A 21,227-nucleotide genomic window follows, 5' to 3' on the forward strand; every position below is an offset into this window, starting at 1 on the left:
AACCATGCATCATAGCTATATGTATGTGTAGACATACTAATTGTAAAAAAATATTTGATCGCCAGGGTATTTTCCTTTTACCAGACTGAGACATATATGTGATTTTACCATAAAAAGGTCGCACCCCCTTTCCGAGATAAAAATTCCCGTTTAAATTAATATTTGATCGAACATATCTCCCTCTAAGTCATTTTTTGATTATTGCTTTTGGATTATCTTACTAAGTATAAATAAAATTTATAGATAAGTGTTACCTGTGTACCGATTTGCATGATTGGTAACCAGGCAAAATCTAATTGCTAAAATAGAGAGTTCAATTCCGACACTTTACGGGATCAAAAGACATTTACTAGGTTTCGAATTGTCCCAACCAATCAACACAAGTTAGCTATGATAGAGCTGGGAACAGTATATATGTTTCTGGATAGAGTCAGCAATATCATCCAATCAGATAGTAAACTTGGAGCATTCAGCCCGCAGACTGTCCATCGTTTACCTCTTAATAACGTCTCCTCGGAGACAATAACATTGACCTGTACTTTATTCCAGATGTGTTTAGAGTAAGCCGCCAATGTCCTTCCTAGCATTCATTTATTCACGTCTCAGTCATTACAACTGAACGGACGTGCTGGGTCAGCTCTCCTTTACCCGCTATCTTCGATGAGGGTTTACTGTTAGATGGATCAACGACTTACTACTTTCGATGACAGAAACCAATCCAACGCTGTACAGACTACGATAGGCTATAATCCACGTAGGGCGAATTCCCGCGTCAACATACACTCCAAAACCCATTATGGGTGGGGGAGTGGTATGCCGACTGACGTCCGAGGGCTGTATCCTAGGTGTTAGATGATGGACCGCCATTTCACTGTCTCACGACTTTGGTCCTGATAATGCTTCCTGTCATCGTTATTACTACGTCCAAGACTCATCAAAAGTACTCCATCATCGTGGTTAGCGGGCTGCCAATCTGACCAAACTGGCCCTGAAAGCAGCCGTTGTGAAGCAATAAAACATCAAAATAGTCAACAAACCAAATCAACTCACCAAAACCATGATGGCGGCCTACCAAAATGGGGCATTCCACCTGTTCCTGTCCGACTGCAGAAAATGTTTAAACGCTCACCAAAACGCATTCGAGCACCGAGCTGAACAGCCAGTCAAGGTCGTTAAACACTTCCAGTAGTAACTAGATAAAACGGGTAGCATTCATTACTTAAGGAAAATAGTGTTATGCAACATATCAGTTTTGACAAATTAAAAATATTGAGGACCACATACAAGCACCTTACTGTCTATGATCTAGTTATGAAAACAACATAGAAAGCTCTTCAAATGTTTCGGTTCCTATACATCCTTGGCTTTTTCAAGTATTCGGATTACATCGTTCCTGATGAAGGCTCTTCGGATGCATGAAATTTATGAAGTGTTGTTTTAATTTTTTTTAAGACGTTCCGTTTCTCCAGCGTTGATGATCATTGGGAACATTCAAAGCGGACATTCCGAACAGTAACTGACAAATATACAAGGGTAGTAATATAAGTTCTAGGAATGTCAACGAGTAGTCGAGTACTCGAGCTCGGTAGTACGGAGTATCGAATACCAAAATGATACTCGACTAATCGGTTTCTGTTAGAATGTTGTTGCCTTCTTAAGGCTTACACTTTTAGCCAATCAAATATTTTCATCAGCAGGACTGTTAGTTACGTTACAAAGTCGAGAAATCGTTGAAAAGATAGTATTTCTAAATAAGAACAAATTCGTTGCATCCTGTGTCGACCCTCAGAGAATGTTTAAAGTTATCAGTAAGTCCTAATCATTACCCCTTTGTTGATCACTAAATGTGTTTTTATACGATTCACAAATACTGTTGTTTGAGTTTACAGTTTTCTATAGATGTTTATTAATTAATTGATTAGATTATTGTCAGTTTACATAATTAGTGCATGTAGTAAATGAGCTATTAATTATGGTATACAATTCCTGGGACTATTATCTAGTCCTATGTAATAATGTTGAGGGTTTTACGTCCATATATAAGACAACGAACGACCCACAATAAGTAAAATGAGTATAATTTTGTGTTTCCATTTTGTAGGTGTTTTTCCGAGCGAGTACTCGAGTATCGCTCGGTAAATCTAACGAGTACTCGATTAGTAAATCTTCACCGAGTTGACATCCCTAATATAACCATAGGTCTTATAACGAGACTACTGTTATCGTTTGAGGAAGGTGGTTGCTTCCTCTGTTTTATTATTTTTCAAAAAGTCATTACTTATAACCTTAAGAATTACATGGTATTCCCCAAGCCTTATGGATAAAAACCGGATTGATCATCTAATGATAAACAGCACATGGAGAAGATCATTATTAGATGTGAAAGTTAAGAGAGGAGCTGATGTAGGATCTGACCACCAACTGATAACAGCTTTCATCCAACTGAAGCTCAGGGCAACTGGAAAGAAAGTTTCATCAGAAAGCGTTTTGATATTGATAAACTGGAGGATATCAAGGTTAAAAGAGAATTTGCTATAAAGTTACAGAACAGATACCAGGTATTGGAAAACTCAGTAAGAGATGAAAATGAAACATTAGATGAGAAGTGGAATGAGATAGCAGATATATACACTAAATGTAGCGAGGAATGTATCGGCTATAAGCAAAAGACAAAGAAAAAAGATTGGATCACACCGGAAACATGGAACCAGATTAACATCAGAAGGCAGGCTAAAAAGAAAGTCAATGATACCAAATTACTAAGATTGAAAGACAAATACCAACAAGATTATAGTGACATACATCGCAATGTCAAAACCCTGGTTAGAGCTGATAAGAGAAGATTTATGGATAATTTAGCAGATCAAGCAGAAGAAGCGCCTAATAAAAGAGAGCAAGGCAACCTCTACAAAATTACCAAAATCATCTGTGGAAAAGGCAAGTCATCACCTAACATCCCAGTGAAAAACAAACAGGGTAATTTACTAACATCTGAAAATGAACAAGAAAAAAGATGGGCAGAACACTTCAGTGAAATTTTGAACAGACCATCTCCAAAAGAACTACCTACTATTCCAGAGCCTAACATTGAACTGGAAATAAGTATTGAACCACCCACCATATCTGAAATTGTAACAGCAATCAAGACTCTAAAGAACGGAAAAGCTCCTGGTTCAGATAATCTAAATGCAGAACTGTTCAAAACTGATCCCATCTTAGCGGCCAATACCCTCCAACCAATTTTCCATTACATCTGGAAAGAAGTTAAAGTACCAACAGAATGGGATAAAGGTATTATCATCAGTATACCTAAAAAGGGTGCATTAAATGACTGCAATAACTGGCGTGGAATCACTCTTATATCTATTCCTAGCAAGATCATAGCCAAAATTATTATAAAAAGAATATCCGAATCAATCGACAGTTCATTAAGAAAGGAGCAAGCAGGATTCCGCAAGGGAAAAGGCTGCTTTGACCAGATTTTCATCCTGAGAAATATCATTGAACAATGCACAGAATGGCAGCGGCAACTCTACATCAATTTCATCGACTTCGAAAAAGCATTTGATAGCATTCATAGGGAAAGCCTTTGGAAAATCATACAACTTTATGGTATCCCACAACACCTGATTCATCTAATCAAGGCTTTTTATGAAAACTTCAAATGTACAGTCGGAAGTGAACAACTTTCTTTCCCAATTAAAACTGGAGTAATAACCATCGACTGGGTGATGCGACAAACAACTGCAGATATCTCAAGAGGCATAAGATGGGGAACTTTCACCATTCTTGAAGATTTGGACTTTGCTGACGATATTGCCATGCTATCGCACACTCACCAACATATCCAGGAAAAGTCCAGTCGAATAGAAAAGTATGCAGGACAGATAGGTCTGAAAATAAACACAAAGAAAACTGAAGTAATGAGTTTAAACATTAACAACCCAGTACCAATTATAATAAACGGGAAACCATTACCACAGACCGATACCTTCACTTACCTAGGAAGTACTGTAAGATCAGACGGTGGAGCCAACACTGACATCAAACAAAGACTGTCAAAAGCTAGAGCTGCTTTTAATAACCTGCAACCTGTATGGAAATCTGGTCAATACACCATCCGGACAAAGCTACAACTATACAACAGTTGTATACTACCTATCCTGTTGTATGGTTCTGAATGTTGGCGAATGACAGAGGCAGACCAACAGAAGCTCTCTACATTCCATACCAAGAGTCTGAGGAGAGTCCTGAGAATATTTTGGCCACAAAAAACCACCAACCAGGACCTCCTCAATAAATGCAAACAGGAAGAGATCAACATACTCATTAGCAGGAGAAGATGGAAATGGATTGGCCATGTACTACGTAAGAGCCCTGAAGAACTTACAAAAGCAGCAATGTTCTGGACCCCAGAGGGAAAGAGGCGAAGAGGACGACCTAAGATAACATGGCGGCGCACAGTTGAGTCTGAGATGGCATACTTCCAACATACTTGGGGGAGCTTGAAGAAGATGGCACAAAACAGACAGATGTGGAGAAACTTCGTTGCTGCCCCACACGCCAATGGGCGTAATGGGCAGTAAGTAAGTTAAGAATTACACAAAACAAGTTGTGTGGGGATGTTTAGGTACCATGCCACGTCCACTCGATGTTTTTGTTACTTGTTTTTGCTTTGTATCTACCTGATGAGTAAAGCCCTTTTCAACTGATTTTTACAGTTTGTTCATATGTTGTACTGTTACACCACTGTCCCAGGTTAGGGATTGGGGGTTGGGGGGTTGGGGGGGGGGGGGGCAACCGCTAACATGTTTAACCCCGCCACATTCTGTATGTGCCTGTCCCAAGCCAAGCCTGTAATTCAGTGGTTGTCGTTTGTTGCTGTACATCATATTTGTTTTCGTTCATTTTTTTAAACATAAATCAGACCGTTAGCTTTCTCGTTTGAATTGTTTTGCATTTGTCATTTCGGGGCCTTTTATAGCTGACTATGCGGTATGGGCTTTGCTCACTGTTGAAGGCCGTACGGTGAAATTTGGTCTCTTGTCGAGACTTGTCTCATTTGCAATCATACCACATCTTCTTATTTTTATATTTACATGTGAATAATATAAATTTTCAAACAAATGTATGTGTACAAAGTCGGCTGTCGGTTTTTTCAGTTCTATGAAAATTTAGATTTCTGAAATTTGATATTAACCGCAAAATGTGGCCTTTCATGGAAACGCGTCAAATCAATACTTTGTTACGATATAGTCGAGCTATCTTCATTAAAATGTTTTAGTCCAATAATCATAAACGGTTAACTGCTATCTCAAATATACAGTAGATCAGCTGGTCTTCATGTAAGGTGTCTTTGTCAAGTGAAAATATATAATATTATAACACAATTGTGAATGATCGTTACTTAACTTTGTAAGAGACGGAAATATCGATACATCTCGTTTACAAATACTATAACATTAGTTTTTGTTCGACAGATCATCGAAGTAGTGGTACTATTCATTTTTTAGTTTCCACGATTTACGTATATCTGTATTTTATTGGTAGATGCTCCATCGAGCTCTACCGAGTTCCAACGATTTCCATTTCAAATTTAGACTCGATAGAACATCAATTTATTTCGGACAACGAAATTTATAACTGTGAGAAAGAGGAGGCAAGTGTCTAGCTTAATATGTTTATACTGCACTTCAAATGCTATTTTTACGTGATGTAGCCGAAATTACTTCAGAAATCACAAAGTTAGGTATATTCTGAACCAGCGATTGAAGATATCACCATAATTTTTGTTTATCTCTAAAAGAACAATTATAGTATGTGGGTATATCAAGAATTCAATGAAACTTAATAGGTGCCTTTTCTATCTTCCAAAAAACATACATGTATCTATGTTGTTACATTGGCTAATGTCCAATGAATTCATGCGATATTGGTTAAGAATTATCTATGGAAATAAAACAAATATAACAACAGCGTCATAAGTTTTCAGATAAGGTGAAAATAACGACATGATTGCGGTTTTAGTTTAATAATATTTTAGTGTCTTTTGCTGTTGACATTCAGACATAATTTATAATTTGACGATTGTAGAGGAGGGTTTGTCTTTGAAAGAAAAAGAATTATTTGTCACTTTTCAAGCGTTTTGGTAGTGTATTTAAGAAACACGATTCATCAAATAAAGTTAAGATTAGGACTGCTCCTTACTTCTTGCGATAAAGGTGATCCCCTTTTCTCTCTCTTTGTCTTTTTGTTAAACATATTTTTATCCATGTACATGCATTGATGAAACTTGAAATATATTTAAGTTCTTTCGGTTGAACAAAATGAATAGAATGAAATTAATTTCTCCTTTATGTTTTCATTATTAGTTTGTACAGATAATGTATTAGTTTTTTCCGCGCTTTTTGCTTTATTTCGTGGGCATTTCCCCCATAGATCTTCATTCTGCAAGGGTAACGTCCAACTGTTTACTCGTTTCATTTTTAAATCGGTTCAATTTCTTCATATTGATTGAAGGTATGATAATTTTCTATACATATATTTTTGTTGTTGTTTAATTACTAATATTAGATATATAAAGCAGCAGCGTTAGTATTTCACTATCCACTTTATATAGAAATAAGAAGATGTGGTATGATTGCCAATGAGACAACACTCCATCTAAGTCACGTGTAAAAAGTTAACAATTATAGGTCAAAGTACGGCCTTCAACACGGAGCCGTGGCTCACACCGAACAGCAAGCTATAAAGGGCCCCAAAATGACTAGTGTAAAACAGTTCAAACAGGAAAACCAACGGTCTAATCTATATACAAAACGAGAAACAAGAAACACGTATGAACCACATCAACAAACGACAACCACTGAACAACAGGTTCCTGGACATGTGTAAACAAATGCAGCTATGCATGCCTTATTTCAATGTAAACCCACGTTTTATATTGCTTTTCTATTGCTTGACTTCCAGTCTTTTTTACTTTGTATTAAGTCACACAAAGGTGAACGTTGTCACTAGCAGAAGAAAATAATGTGATACCTATGATTTAAAAACAAACCAGGTCTATACTGTAATTGAAATCAGTTCTGGAAAGATATAAAGAACACATTCAAAAAGGAGTGTGATTTACTTAACTCATTTCAAATAAACCAGGTCTTAACTGTAATTAAAATCAGTTCTGGAAAGATATAAAGAGCACATTAAAAAAGGAGTATGATATCCTTAACTCATTTCAAATAAACCAGGTCTTAACTGTAATTGAAATCAGTTCTGGAAAAATATAAAGAGCACATTAAAAAAGGAGTATGATATCCTTAACTCATTTCCAATCAACCAGATCTATACTGTAATTGAAATCAGTTATGGAAACAGTATATTTAAAGGAGGAGTATGATATCCTAAACTCCTGTCGAATTAACCAGATCTATACTGTAATTGAAATCAGTTCTGGAAAGATATAAAGAACACATTCAAAAAGGAGTATGATTTACTTAACTCACTGTAATTGAAATCAGTTCTGGAAAGATATAAAGAACACATTTAAAAAGGAGTATGATTTACTTAACTCATTTCAAATAAACCAGGTCTTAACTGTAATTGAAATCAGTTCTGGAAAGATCTAAACAACACATTAAAGAAGGAGTATGGTATTCTAAACTCCATTCAAATAAATCAGATCTATACTTTAATTGAAATCAGTTCTGGAAAGATCTAAAGAGCACATTAAAAAGGAGTATGGTATTCTAAACTCCCTTCATATAAACCAGATCTATACTGTAATTGAAATCAGTTCTTGAAAGATCTAAAGAGCACATAAAAAAAAGGAGTATGGTATTTTAAACTCCCTTCATATAAACCAGATCTATACTGTAATTGAAATCAGTTCTGAAAAGATATAAAGAGCAAATTAAAATTAGAAGTATGATATTCTAAACTACCTTCAAATAAACCAGAGATGGATAAATATATTTCCAGCACATGTAAATTAAACATCATATTTTAATATACTCACCTGTTCAGGTATAAACACTTGACAGATGACATATAAGTTAGTGATCGTGGTTTACATTGAGACAAGAGGTCGTGGGAAAGAAAGTTTAAAATGTAAATCAAAATATTCAAATAAAGAATAAACCATACAATCTGCATAAAATATTATTACATGTTTGGTATTTGTTAATGAGATAACACGCTAAGCTAAAATATTTCAAAAGCAAAAATGCTTTATAATAATCGACTCTTAGAGTGTAATGGACCTTTAATGTATTTTTCAAAAATTTGTCCAACTTTGTAAACATTGAAATTTGGCAAAAATGTTTGGATTCACTAGGTAAAACTGAAATCTTTTCGATTCCTATTTTTCGGTACTTGATTACCAAATCACGTATCTTTAGCCATACACTTCAGATCAGATATAAAATAAGATGCGGTATTATTTCAAATAGTTTGTTTTATTATATAAAGCATTTAATGTAACGAAATATTGAAGCCAATCATATTGTCACATTAAGGGAGAGGCTGAAAATTGTACAATTTTGTCTTTCATTCATAATAATTTTATAGACAACAAAGTAGAACACACCATTTAAGCATTACAGTATTGAGACAATTTCCTATTCTTCTTGTTTATATTTTTACACAGTAATGAAAAGAGGAATGCAATCGTTACAACGGTGCTTGCATCTTAAATCTAATTTAGAAAAATAGTCCAATTTTCATAAGTTTCTTTTTCACCAAGGCACCGACCATTCATCTTTTTTGGGGGCATGTTATTTCGATTAATTTTTTATTTCAACTTTGTTGAAAAAATAACGAATTTTATCTATAAAGGAAGTGTAAAAATAGTTTGTTTCCATTGAAAATTAGAAAAAATATGCCTTCATCAAAAGATGATTGGTAGGTGCCTATAAATCCTTACACAAAAGAAAACTGTATCTGTGCTATAATCCAACAGCACGATATGTTTGCAATTACCACGCTAAGGAAAAATTAAATGTTCGGCAAGCTGATATTTTCGCAAAGCTTATGGTTGAAAAACGATATAACTTTTAACCGAACATACACAATGGGTATCAAAGTTTTACTTAGCTTAAGGAAACTAAATAATGAAAATCAAACTGTGTGAAGTATTGTCCGGATGACAGTATGCTATACAAAACTTCTCTTAGTTAAAGTAACCTGCGATTTACCACATCCTTCAAAAGGCGCAGATGAAAGAATAAACCACACAAGAATGGAAAGTAAGATGCGTTTGACATCGGAACAGTAAAGCTCGATAGTATGTCGTTCTCCCTGTTTAAACAAGCTTGAAAAATGGCTGTCGGGTTTTTTTTTCGATAGCTTAGCATAAAATTATATGAGTTATGTTATAGGTAAGGAGTCTTTTTACATTTGGAAAATACTATTTTGTCAAAGATATAATTTCTGATTTAACTGTGACCCAAAATGTTCATAAATATCTCATTAAAAGCAAAATATGGAACTGTGCTTAAAATATTAATTCAAAGTCAGGGGTAAAAGGAAAATAAAACATATCCATTCTCGGAAGAGTTAGGAAGTTATTATTTTTTTAATTCTATAAAAAGAAATGATTTGTTGAATAGCGATTTTGTTATTAAGACAGACGAATTCTTGATTTATTCGTTAACTATAAAAATATCATTTACCTGCATGTATATTGATTTTCATTTTTGTAAACGTTGGTTTTCTAATTGAAAACGTTTCGTAATAAAAGGTTATTTAAAAAAAATATAAGGCTTATTATAGTTGTTTTAAAGAAAATTTGTCATTTTCATTAAGAATAAATTGAGTGAAATGATCAGTAGACTGACTCTTTTTGCTATTTATCCCTTATATAATACAGGATTTAGTAAGCGTTTTTATGGTGAAGTGTTCTGTTTAAATGTCTCACGACCCGGATGCCCCCAGTTGTTATCCGATACATAATCTTGAAAGTTGTTTTATCGAGGAGATATAAATGGGCGTGGTTTTCCCACATTAAGATGTCATGCGTGTCGCGTGCTACAATATTTGATTGACATTTCCTATACTGAAACAAGTACTATCTCGAGAGTTGAACATTCGGCATTTTTAATACACCAATCGATCATTGCGTCTTTATAATAAAAATATATAGACAGGAAAATAAACATCAAACATAATTCAGCAATTGTCAAGTTTTTGAGAAAAACGTTTTGCGATATTGTTTCGGTAAATATATCAGGCTCGGTGGGTAGGCCAGTAATGTAGGTTCGATTGGCAAAACTGTCCGTATTCTTACATTTGCACAATTTTTTCACGATGAATTTTTAAAGAATAAACGTAATATGAGACAATGCTTCCAAAACCATTAGTGTTCTCAGCAAGTTATGATTGATATCCATTTATCAAATGACGTGATACGGGAACGGGCAGGTAGCAACAGTGGAGTCCATAAGAGGCAATACAAGTTTATCCTTTTAAATCCATTTGGAAACTAATAACTACACGTAAGAGAAAATAAATCGAGGGAATCGTATGTATTCGAAATGTAACGAAGCCGGTTGCGTCGACAAGGTAAGCGTCTCCTAGTATGTATGGGTTATTATCCGCCATGCTAATCCACACTCAGTAAAAATGTACCGATAAGATCAGATGACGTTTCTGGTGTCTTGACACTTGTAAAAGACAGTCAAACATGTCTTTCTTAAATTTAGACCCAGATGCATCGTATCGGTAAACCAATTTGTAATGATTACGCGGCGTATGTCTCCAAATTGTGCTTCATGCGAGACACTGGTTGATTCCTTTAATTGTAGTTTGTGCAAGCATTTTATTTGTAATCATTTTGTTGTTATATGGTGCATCACTCCGCGTTTAATAATCTAAAGGAATTTTGTTTATTTCATCGTTCGTACCCAAAATGAAATACCGTCAAGCCGTTGGTTGAATTCCCGTTGTCATAGCCAATCACAACGTTGTGGTGTTAGTTTCTGAAAAAGTACCAAGAATTCTTTAGATTTTGAAACGATGAGTTATGAAAAAGAGCATTTACTGATGTCAATAACTGATAAATTTTATAAACTGTTTTCTAAGTAATCATGAATAATTCATTTCTTAGCCGTTTCTATCAGTTTGTTTATCAAAATTATTTCTTACAGGATTCACAAAATTAAAACAGTTCTATTTTCCAAGATTTTTTTATTTAACAGATGGAGTTGTATCATTTACTCCAAAAGGTCAGGTCGTCAGCTAGCAACACAAGGGGTCAGTCAAAACAAAGGAAGTAGCATAAAACAGGGTCGAACTCGCTTTGTGAGATTTTCTTGATTAACCTTCAACAGGAACGCTCAATTCCACTTCCAACTGCAGGACTTCCTTATTTAACCTTATGATCAGTCAAATTTACATGCATTATGAACTAAGGTATTCCATTTTTTTAACTATTATTCAACGTGCTTTATCCGACTTGATGTTTTTTATGCATTAAAATGCCATACTCCGAATAGTTGAGTATATTTTTTTTCTTTCCCACGACAATAAACCTGACTGCTAGGAAAATGTTCTGTATGACTATTTTAAATGCATATATTATCATGAGGATGTCTCTTTTTTGTCAGCATAAACAAAAATTCTGACTTCAAAGACTAAAGTTTGAATAAAAATGTCTGCTGTTTTAATAAAGAAAATATATTCTGTCATTTTAATAGGCAATTATGTAAATTATATATCTTCAGAAAATGAAGTTATTTAAAAACAATTTCACATCATATTTACTATCAGTGATATGTACCGATAGTTCTAACAATTTCCTAATTTCATAAAGACATTAATAGTATTTTAATGGCATGAAAATGCAAATGCATATAAGTATTAAGAATGCATTCGTCTATTTTACGACCAATTAATCAAAATTAAAATAAATAATTAGCTTAATTAAAATATTTAACCTATGGTGTATATATAGTTTATACGGTATTACATCAACATTGATCTTTAACTCAGGAGGTATTGTTGGTTGGCCTTGGTAATAAATCACCGATAGTTGGCCTGTAATGTGCTTTGAGAATATGTATAGACCCTCGATAATTCAGTGATTGTCGTTGGTTCACATCTGTCATATTTGTTTTTTCGTAAATTGAAATGTTAATAACTAGGCCGTTACTTTTCTTGTTGCAATTGTTTCGCATTTTTCATATTTGTTGAAGCCTTTTATAGCTGACTATACGGTATGGATTGTCTCCTTGTTAAAGGCCATAGGGTGACGTATAATTGCTTTCTTCTACGTCATATGAGCTCTAGTGGATAGTTGTATCATTGGCAATCATACCACATCTTCGGAAGAAAACTTGATCTTGAAAGAGAAGAATGGTTTTATACTTTCACAAAGAAAGCCAATAATAGAATAACACAATGTAATACATGACAATGCGGAAACAAAATATATATGTAAAGAGATTTTTTTACTTTTACAAATGTCACTGCTGTTTTGCATATTTTCGCTTTCCATTAATTCTGCTTTGAATTTCCAATAGCATTTGGAAACAGCGTTTTGGAGTCTTTCATTATGAGATTAAAGCAACAAAAACACCGTATAACATTTCACCATGGCCTCCATACGGGTTCTAAGCCTTCATGTTGTCGTAGTGATATTTGAGGCTCATTTCTGGAAGCAGTCGGACCATTTCGTTCGATGTTATTTCTTACTGTCCTATCAAAGTAGTTGAGTGAGCTTTCATTTTGGTTATTCTCGGTATAATTTTCCCTCGGACTATCTGATGGTATTCGAATGTTTTCTATGACCGTTCTCGAGGATGATTGAACACACGGGAATGCAGACGACACAGCTGGTTGGGCAGTGTTCTGAGATATGACATTTGTGATGGGAATTGATGTTTTACTAATAGGAACACAGGTATTAGTTAATATATTAGTTGGAATAAAATATAAAGTTTCGCCAGACGGAAGTTGGACAGGGACTAGTTGTATGCCGCTTATTATGTTTCCAAAAGCCACATTACCAATTACGTTTCCAATCGGAGTGGCACATGTTTTTAGCTGCTGAAAAGGTTGGACAGTAGGTCCATTCGTTGATGTAGATATGCTTACTGGGTGTTGTACTGATCTGTCTGCGTCCAACATTTTAGATTGATGCAAAGAAAAATTGTGCATATGTGGTGTGCTTGCTCTTAAGGGATGTTGAATCGTTCGGTCTGTATCCAACATTTTAGACTGTTGTGAAGACAAGTTGCACAGATGTGTTGAGCTAGCGTTTCCTGGTTTCACTAATTTATCGTCGGTATGGTGACTGCTATATAAAATGTCTGCAGTATTATCAAACGTCATTGAACTAGCCGAACACTTTTCTAAATTTTGCTGCTCCCTTGTTATTTCTGATTGAATAGAAGAGTTTGAACTTACTGGAGAAACAGACGTATTAAGGAACTTTAAACTGTTCTCTGAGTTTGAGCAGGTCGACAAATGTTCCAATAAATTTACTTGGAAATTAGGTTCTATGTTAGACATTCTTGACAGAAATTTAGTCACTTCAGATGTACATTCACTGAAACCTAATCTAAATGTGTCACATGTTGATCCTTCACCGGGTGTTGAAACTGCAAACATAAGTGATATTTATTGTATTGCCAAGTGAACGTAAATGAAAAATATAATTAAACAAATATGACAGAACATGCATTACTTGTACCAGTATATATTTTAACTCGTTAAATCAATACCTACATCAATCCTTTACTGTCGTATATGATATCACAGACCCTGATTATGGTAGTTTTTGAGAATATGAGTCAAGTTTGACTTAAACAATGTGAAAAGTTATATGCATAAATTATAAAGGCATGTTGATTTTCTACGCACATAGTAACAAATAATGCTTGTGTTCTCTTGCCTTTATATGCCTTTTCCAAATATATATTGCAAAATGTATAATACATGCGTCCTGGGTTTTTTTTAACAATCACGTGATGTCTAAATGATTACTGGTCATCTAAGGGTTGGTTTGAGTATTAAAATAGAGCAACCTCTATACCTATTCAATCACGGAGTAAAGCCCATGCTCAAGAGGGACGTCCGTCTGGCTGTTTGAAATTAATAAAAGGTACACACGATCAGTTGGAATTGGTACGTTCAATCCTAACATCGTGTATGGAGAGTGCGACGTTTTCTGCACGTTATAGAACCCTTTCAACAACTCATTAATGGGGCTTGTTGCAAGGCATGATGTGTGCCCTTCTTTTAAAGTAACAGTCGAAATTCCCGCATTTATGCAGATCGATCCACAGTTCAGAACCTACCTATTTGATTTTTGTCAATTATCGTCCTGAACATGCATGAAATATTTGCGGCTGCATCGGCTTGAAGAAAAAAAACAATCTATCATCGTGTTGTGTTTACATCTGATTGATTAATTGCTATTTGATTAATGTCTAGCGGCAAATATAATTCCTTGCATATTCAGGACAAGAGAAAAATAACAATAAATCTAATAGGTAGGTTCGACAAAATTGATAGACTGGGAAAAAGTCGGCATTAGAAAGTCCTTGTAACAGAAGTGTGCTATTGGATAAATACAGAAATTATGCTTGTAACAGGCAACATAAGGATCTCTCAAATAGTTGTTTGCAAGTGTTTGTTTACAGGTACAGAGCGTGGCACTCTACCTACACGAGGAATTGGATTTAACTTCCCCATTCCGACCTGACATGGATGCGTATCTATACATCCCGACTAGCAAACGAATGAACCTCTTTTTGTTAACTTTCACTGATGAATGGGAAACGTCCTTGAGGTTATGCTTATATCTATACAACACACAGATTTACATCTAATGTTCTGTATCTCATGGCTTACTATTCCGACACTTGCAGGATTTAAAAGATAAATTTGTATTGCAATTTTTAGTATGAAGTATGTATCTTTACTTTTAACACTTATGTTATTACTCTTTCAGACAAATCTGAAATACGATTTTTTTTTATGTGTATGTGAATGGACTTTTGGTTTTCATGATTGATAAATTCTTTTGTACGCTAGGTTCCAAAGATTTTGTTTTCGATTTCAGAGTAATTTCAGAAAGTTTACCCATTAGTCGGTAACATATTTTTATATTGCCACCACTTTTCTATGTTTGATTTTTTTTTTGTTCTGGGGGATCTTTTTTTGCCATATTGGGAGTTTATATTTTTCTTTGTTGATATGGTTAAAGCCGTATATATTGATATGTTTTGATTTGCTGCTTTATTAAGATAGTCGATTAATGTTGCCTCAGTTTGATTACTGATCAGCCTAATTATTACCTGTATACTGTTGTCTTTGAAGCTGCCGCAAATGTCTAACTGTCAATTCTAGAATATCAGCCTTTTCCATCTTGTTGTGTCGTAATCCCTGCAGACATGAACACAAGAACACAATGAAAATAAGTATATGTATTTTAAGGTGACATTAAAAAGAGTTACCAGGAATTTCGTTAAACAACATTCCTATGGGTTTTTTCTCTATCTTTAGTTCCTAAATATGTCTTAAACCAATACAAGACTCTTCTGCTTCAGACATATTTCATTTTTATAAATAAGATGTTATAATTTAACAATGTTATTTAATCGTATCCCCTTAAAGCATAACCCGCCCCCATATAAAATATTAGTAATGTGCTTAAACAGTTTGATGTTAAAATAAACGTTTTATAATATCATAAATGGAAGCTACAATGATGGCCTATGGTTTGTTAAAAGTACAAGTAATTAATGAAGTGTTTAAAGGAAGGCTTTGTCTGACCGCTAACTAAATTATTATGAGGCATTATCTGAAGAATATGAAATAAGAGCCCTCAAGTTATTGATGCATTCCGAAGTAAACACCATATCGTGGGAAAATAATTTTACCTTCGTTAGTTTCATACCTGATGTGTCGGTATTTAAACTCATTTTTTCACAATATTACATTAGAAATATTTATAATGAACCATAGCAATACTTGATGTACTTTCAATATGTTTACCTTGATCTGAATATTCATGAAAGTGGGAATACACTTTTAAATGTTATGCATGAATATAGAGGCAAATTTACATCAATAAAGCATGTTTGACGAAGCATTCTTCTAATGGCCTTGTGCTGTTTTCTGATTTTTGGTCGGATTCTTGTCTTTTTGACACATTCCTCGTTTCCATTCTCTATTCTCTATTTTGAATTTTCAGTTTCCTTTAGAGAACTTAAATAATCATGACACATGGGATAATTTTAAGTTTTTTTTTTTTTTTTTTTTTTTTTTTTGCGAAACGCCTGCGCATGATTGTTATATATCACATTTGTTTCGGCTCCCAATATTTTGCCCGTTGGTGAAAATTTATTCATGCATTTTTTTACGTGCTCAATAAGAGTCAATTTTTTCCAATCCCCTTTGGGATTCTGTGCCCTCAGAGGGCAGCTAAATCAGAAAAACGCCCCGAACACACTATCCCAAAGTGATTGAACTTTGTGTACTCAAAACTAATAATAAACAATCACTACACATGTTTAATACTTGTCATTTCACAGAAATATAATCTGTTGGATAACGGCTTGGCAAATTTCATTGTTTTTATACCAAAATGACCTTTTACGACATTTGAGCAATGCTATATATTTAATCTGTTCATCGGAAACAAATCAATTCATTTTCAAATTGTATGTCTTTCGATGTATTTTTAACAAAAGCATGCCAAATTTGCAATGTTTTAACAAAACCGGTTTTGTGTGGTACATTTGAAAACTGTACTGACCCTTTTCACCATTTCCTTCACATTATGATTCCACTTACTTCTTTTTTTATGACATCCAAAAGAAACGTTTTCAATTCAGTGAGACTGGCATTGATTCTTGCTCTTCTTCTCTTCTCCATGATAGGCTTAGATGTCTGTGTAGATAAAATACAAGAACCCTTAAACTTTATGCTAACTGTGTGCGACTGGCCCTTCAATATAGCCTCTATTTCAGTATCAGTTGCATTTTATACGTGATCCGAAAATTGTATCTCTTTCCATTTTATTTTTTATTTAGAGAGAATTGATATAATAATAGAAGGGGTTGGGTATGATATACGTCAAAGAGACAGCAACCAAACAGGACACAAAAAACCCAAAAGACATCTAGAGGTCACCAAACGGTCTTCAAAATTAAATAATGGTATCCATGCAATATATAACAAGCTCTTAATCACACAAAGAGAAGAATTGTGAACAAATTTTACAGAGACTTTCGTCATTCAAGGCCAACTCCAATGGAAGACCACTGACAATTTCATTTAAACTGACATATTTTCAAATCTTGTCTTGGTGATCATTTTTGGTTCTTGTAGTTTCTATCTATATCTATTACAGTATTACAGTTTGCAATATAAAAGGCAAAACCGCAAAAACAAAATGGTAAAAAATTTCATCCGACTTCTATAGAGAGTTGAGCAACGGTTTCAGCAATACCGACGTATTTGTAGATCTTGCCTTGTTGATAATTTGTGCATATAACGTTCCTCTCTATCCATTATAGTCTTTAAAAAATTAGCAATAACGCATAAATTATTTAAAGTTGTCATCTAAGTGCAATAACTCCTTAAAGGAAGTCAACTTACGATTTCCGCAATAAAACTTATTTGTAGATCTTGTCTTGGTGATCATTTTTGCTATTAAATTTTCTATCTATCTATAATAGTTTTCAAGATTATAGGCAAAAACACAAAACAAATTGCAAAATCGTCATAAATGGGAAATAACTCCAATAAGGAGTCTGCCATGTTAACTTATCTGTAGATCTTGTTTTTCTGATAATTTCTGCTACTTAAAGTATCTTTCTATCTATTATAGCTCTCAAGATAATTATAGGCAAAAACACCAAAAATAATAGTAAAATTCGTCATTTAAGGGCAATAAATCATATAATAAGTCATCTGAAATTTTTTATATAATAAACCGTAGGTAGATCTCAACATTCTAAACACTTTGGCGTTTTCAGATTTTCCCTTTCTATAGCGGTTTTCAAAATAAAAGGCAAAACTTGCATTTTACACCCATGTTCTATGTTTAGCCATGTCGGCCATGTATGTTGGCAGGCGGGTCATCGGACACATTTTTAAACTACATAACCAATAATGATAGGGGCCAAGTTTGGTTAAATTTGGCCAAGTACTTTCAGAGAAGAAGCTTGTAAAAGTTAACGGACGACAGACGACGGACGTCAAGCTTACACTGGCCCTTTGGGCTGTAAGCTTAATGAACTTATTTTACATACCTACTTACCCTAATTTTTTTTTCTGCCAGGAGGCAGGAAACAAGAATATATGTATATATATTTGTATGCCTTAATTTAAAGAATCCTACTTGTGTCTACGCATTGGAGTTTCAGTGAGGTATTTCATAGCTATTTGTAAAGGTCGTTTTAGTTGTCTTCCATTATTCCTTGGACTTGTTTTTCCTTGTATGTTAATATCTAATTGAAAATATGCTGTTGAAACTACAAGACTACAAGATGCTCTATAAATTATAGACGATTTCTCACATAATCTAAGATTATGTTCGTTTTTCCAAGAAATGCAACAAAAACAAAAGTGATTGAAAACTAGCCAATGCATTCGTCTGTAAATATATATATATTTATAGATGAATATGGATTTAATAAGAGCTTCCTTTTATCGCTTTCTGGTTGCTATTATTCATAATTTGTTGAGTGTGGAAAAAAACTGTATCTAAACAAACAATTAAAACTAACAGAAAGACATTTTGTGGTCAATTTACTTTTAATTTCTTATGATAAAAAAAATTAGTCCCCATTCCATATGTCAAGCTCGAATTCAGCACGTGTCTAAACTGAGACTACTATTGAACAGTGCTAGAAGTCTGAGGTCTTAACAAGTTGTACATAAATTGTGTAGACGAATCTCTCGTCTGGCGTACAAATTATGAGCCTGACATCTCTGATGATTTTTTTTTCAACAGGGACTAAAGATGTGCCATCATATCCAAATTCCTAAATTGATAAAAACTCTAAAATATAGAAATATAAAAAACACGACACTCACTGAAAATGTTCCTGACTTTTTTCTATTTTGATTTAAGATATATATTACATACCTTTCGCCTGTCGGGTGCAGAGGAGGTAACTTTTTCTGTCTCTTTATCTAAATCTTCAGTCATTTTGTCTTGATTATCCTGACTCGACCCTACCGTATTATTATTATCATTATTATTCATTTTCCTTGAAATGAACAAGTTTAAGCACTTTACATTTTATTTCATTAAATGCAACACTTGTACTGTCTTATAACTCTTTTAAAATATGTTTTTCATTTGTGTCAATCAAACCATATCTTATGTAAAAGTTAAAATAATATTGTTATCTCATTGGACAATGTAATAGAATGTATTTTCAATATGCATATTTGTATATTTTACTTCGAAATGGCACGCGACAATATGTCTTCAAATTGTGGGAAAACCACGCCCCCTCAGTGAAGAAATGAACACCTGTTTTACCTGATGAATACCGTTACAGATAAATGGTTCAGAACGATGAACACTAAAGACTCGTTTTATGATGTTACTTTATCTATTATTAGTCATTAGACAAATTCAAAAACAAAACAGGCTTCCGTGAGTACCGAATAATTTGTTTAATGCAATAAAAGATGTCCTTCAATTTGCAGTAATAGAAATCAGCTACAATGATCTACAATGAAATTAATAGACCTTTTTACCCGAAAAATCAAATCACATAGTCATTTTGAATTAACAGTTTCGTCCATAAATCATTCATCGAAACTCGGTCGAAAGACTAGCAACTAATCATAAATTATATTAACTGTTTACAAAACTTTTCGAAATACAAAAGGATTTTCTACACAAGGAAGAAGTTTTTGCAAAATCTTTCGATTTTGACTCCCTAATTCTCTTCAACTTTTGAACTATTTTATTCAAGCGTTATTGAAGTCTTTTGTAGACGAAACGCGCGTCTGGCGTACAAAATGTTAAGCCTAGTATAGATCTATGATGAGTTTATGTTAAATATAATTATTGAATACTCGTAATTTGATTTCTTGTTACACACCTTATATAAAGTATTCAATGGCAAGAAAATATTGAACTGAATTGAAATGTAATATTTTAACAATTACGATATGTATTCACTTGCGGACGTCTTGGATTTGATTTGCTTATAGCGTGAACCTTTCCTAATAAAGAGTATTTAATTCAGGTGTTAATGTGCCTGTTTCATATCTAATGGCCCTAGGTTCCTGACTTCAGACAGGTGCATTGAGATGACTGGGTTAAACTAGTTTTGTAAGAACACTTCCCCCTTTTTCGATTTTGGATATCTTTTTGAATGAAGTACATTTGGAACTTTTGTTAAACATACGCCTAATGATGTAGGTATGTGTAAGACGCAGCATGTGTTTGCTATGGTCTTTCTTGTTTATTGCCGTGGATTGAATTTGAAAAATATAGATTACAACTTATTTCACATTATTTAAAATAGTATTTAATTTTTAGTAATAAATCCATCAACATAGTTCACAACCGATTGGCTCCACCGTAAAATCTTATGAATTAAACCATTTAAATACTTTATTTGGGGTCAGTTAAATGATAAATGTTTACTTAATGTACAATATTAAATTCTCAAATCTTGTCTCACTAGTGTCTTTCCCACGCTCTCAATATTTCATTTAAATCGTGTGAGAAGATGAAGTAACATCCTTGTCTGTTTATTTAATGCATTAAATAACCTTTAAAATTATATTTACATATACAGATTATTTTCTGACAGATACAAGGTTTTACACTTGAATAATTATACTTTTACATTATGCATGCTACAATGTATTTATATTTTTTTTTTTGCAATATATTAATTTACACCTATAAATTGTTTTGTATAAACTTTGACGTCGCCATCATGTTTTTGACTTTGGCCGTTCTGGTGCAGGTAGGTCCTGAGGTGCGAGTCGGGCGCAAGAGGTTTTTACAGTGATATTTCCATTTTGTTTACCCTTGTATTCATATTTTACTCAATTTGTATTTTATCGAGAAAGTGTATACTATATATGATGTGTATTATCAACTACCAAAAACTTATTTATCAGTATATTTTGGGTCCCAATTATTGTCACATTAACCTTTCATGTCTGTTTGGGTTGCTTACCCAATTTTGTCAATATAACTGAGCTGTAAACAACTGCCATATAAGTGGGAGGTTTAGCTAGCT

General features: G+C 33.8%; 1 protein-coding gene across 3 annotated transcripts; it reads right to left on the reverse strand.

Annotated features, from left to right (window-relative positions):
- Nucleotides 1-10,101: 10,101 nt before the first annotated feature.
- LOC127719751 (transcription factor HES-1-like) lies at nucleotides 10,102-19,333 on the reverse strand. 3 transcript variants are annotated; one of them, XR_007990474.1, is made up of 5 exons: nucleotides 19,097-19,323; nucleotides 16,795-16,890; nucleotides 15,294-15,381; nucleotides 12,445-13,592; nucleotides 10,102-10,970 (listed from the first exon to the last, which is right to left on the reverse strand). XR_007990474.1 is itself a non-coding variant. In XM_052225998.1 (5 exons), the coding sequence occupies exons 1-5, from the start codon at nucleotides 19,214-19,216 to the stop codon at nucleotides 10,938-10,940; spliced, it is 531 nt and encodes a 176-aa protein (XP_052081958.1). In that variant the 5' UTR covers nucleotides 19,217-19,333; the 3' UTR covers nucleotides 10,102-10,937. The 3 variants fall into 3 exon arrangements, 2 of the variants coding, with proteins under 2 accessions (XP_052081958.1, XP_052081957.1); XM_052225998.1 differs by having other exon boundaries at nucleotides 13,399-13,592; nucleotides 19,097-19,333; XM_052225997.1 differs by lacking the exon at nucleotides 10,102-10,970 and having other exon boundaries at nucleotides 12,379-13,592.
- Nucleotides 19,334-21,227: the final 1,894 nt, after the last annotated feature.

The sequence above is a fragment of the Mytilus californianus genome, unplaced genomic scaffold (assembly GCF_021869535.1).
Source record: "Mytilus californianus isolate M0D057914Y unplaced genomic scaffold, xbMytCali1.0.p SCAF_11, whole genome shotgun sequence".
NCBI lineage: Eukaryota > Metazoa > Mollusca > Bivalvia > Mytilida > Mytilidae > Mytilus > Mytilus californianus.

Coding starts and splice junctions, on each gene's coding strand:
- LOC127719751 (XM_052225997.1), bottom strand. CDS start 19,216: ATGAATAATAATGATAATAATAATACGGTAGGGTCGAGTCAGGATAAT. Junction 16,891..19,096: donor CTGCACCCGACAGGCGAAAG/GTATGTAATATA, acceptor TTATCTACACAG/ACATCTAAGCCTATCATGGA. Junction 15,382..16,794: donor TGGATGTCATAAAAAAAGAA/GTAAGTGGAATC, acceptor TCATGTCTGCAG/GGATTACGACACAACAAGAT.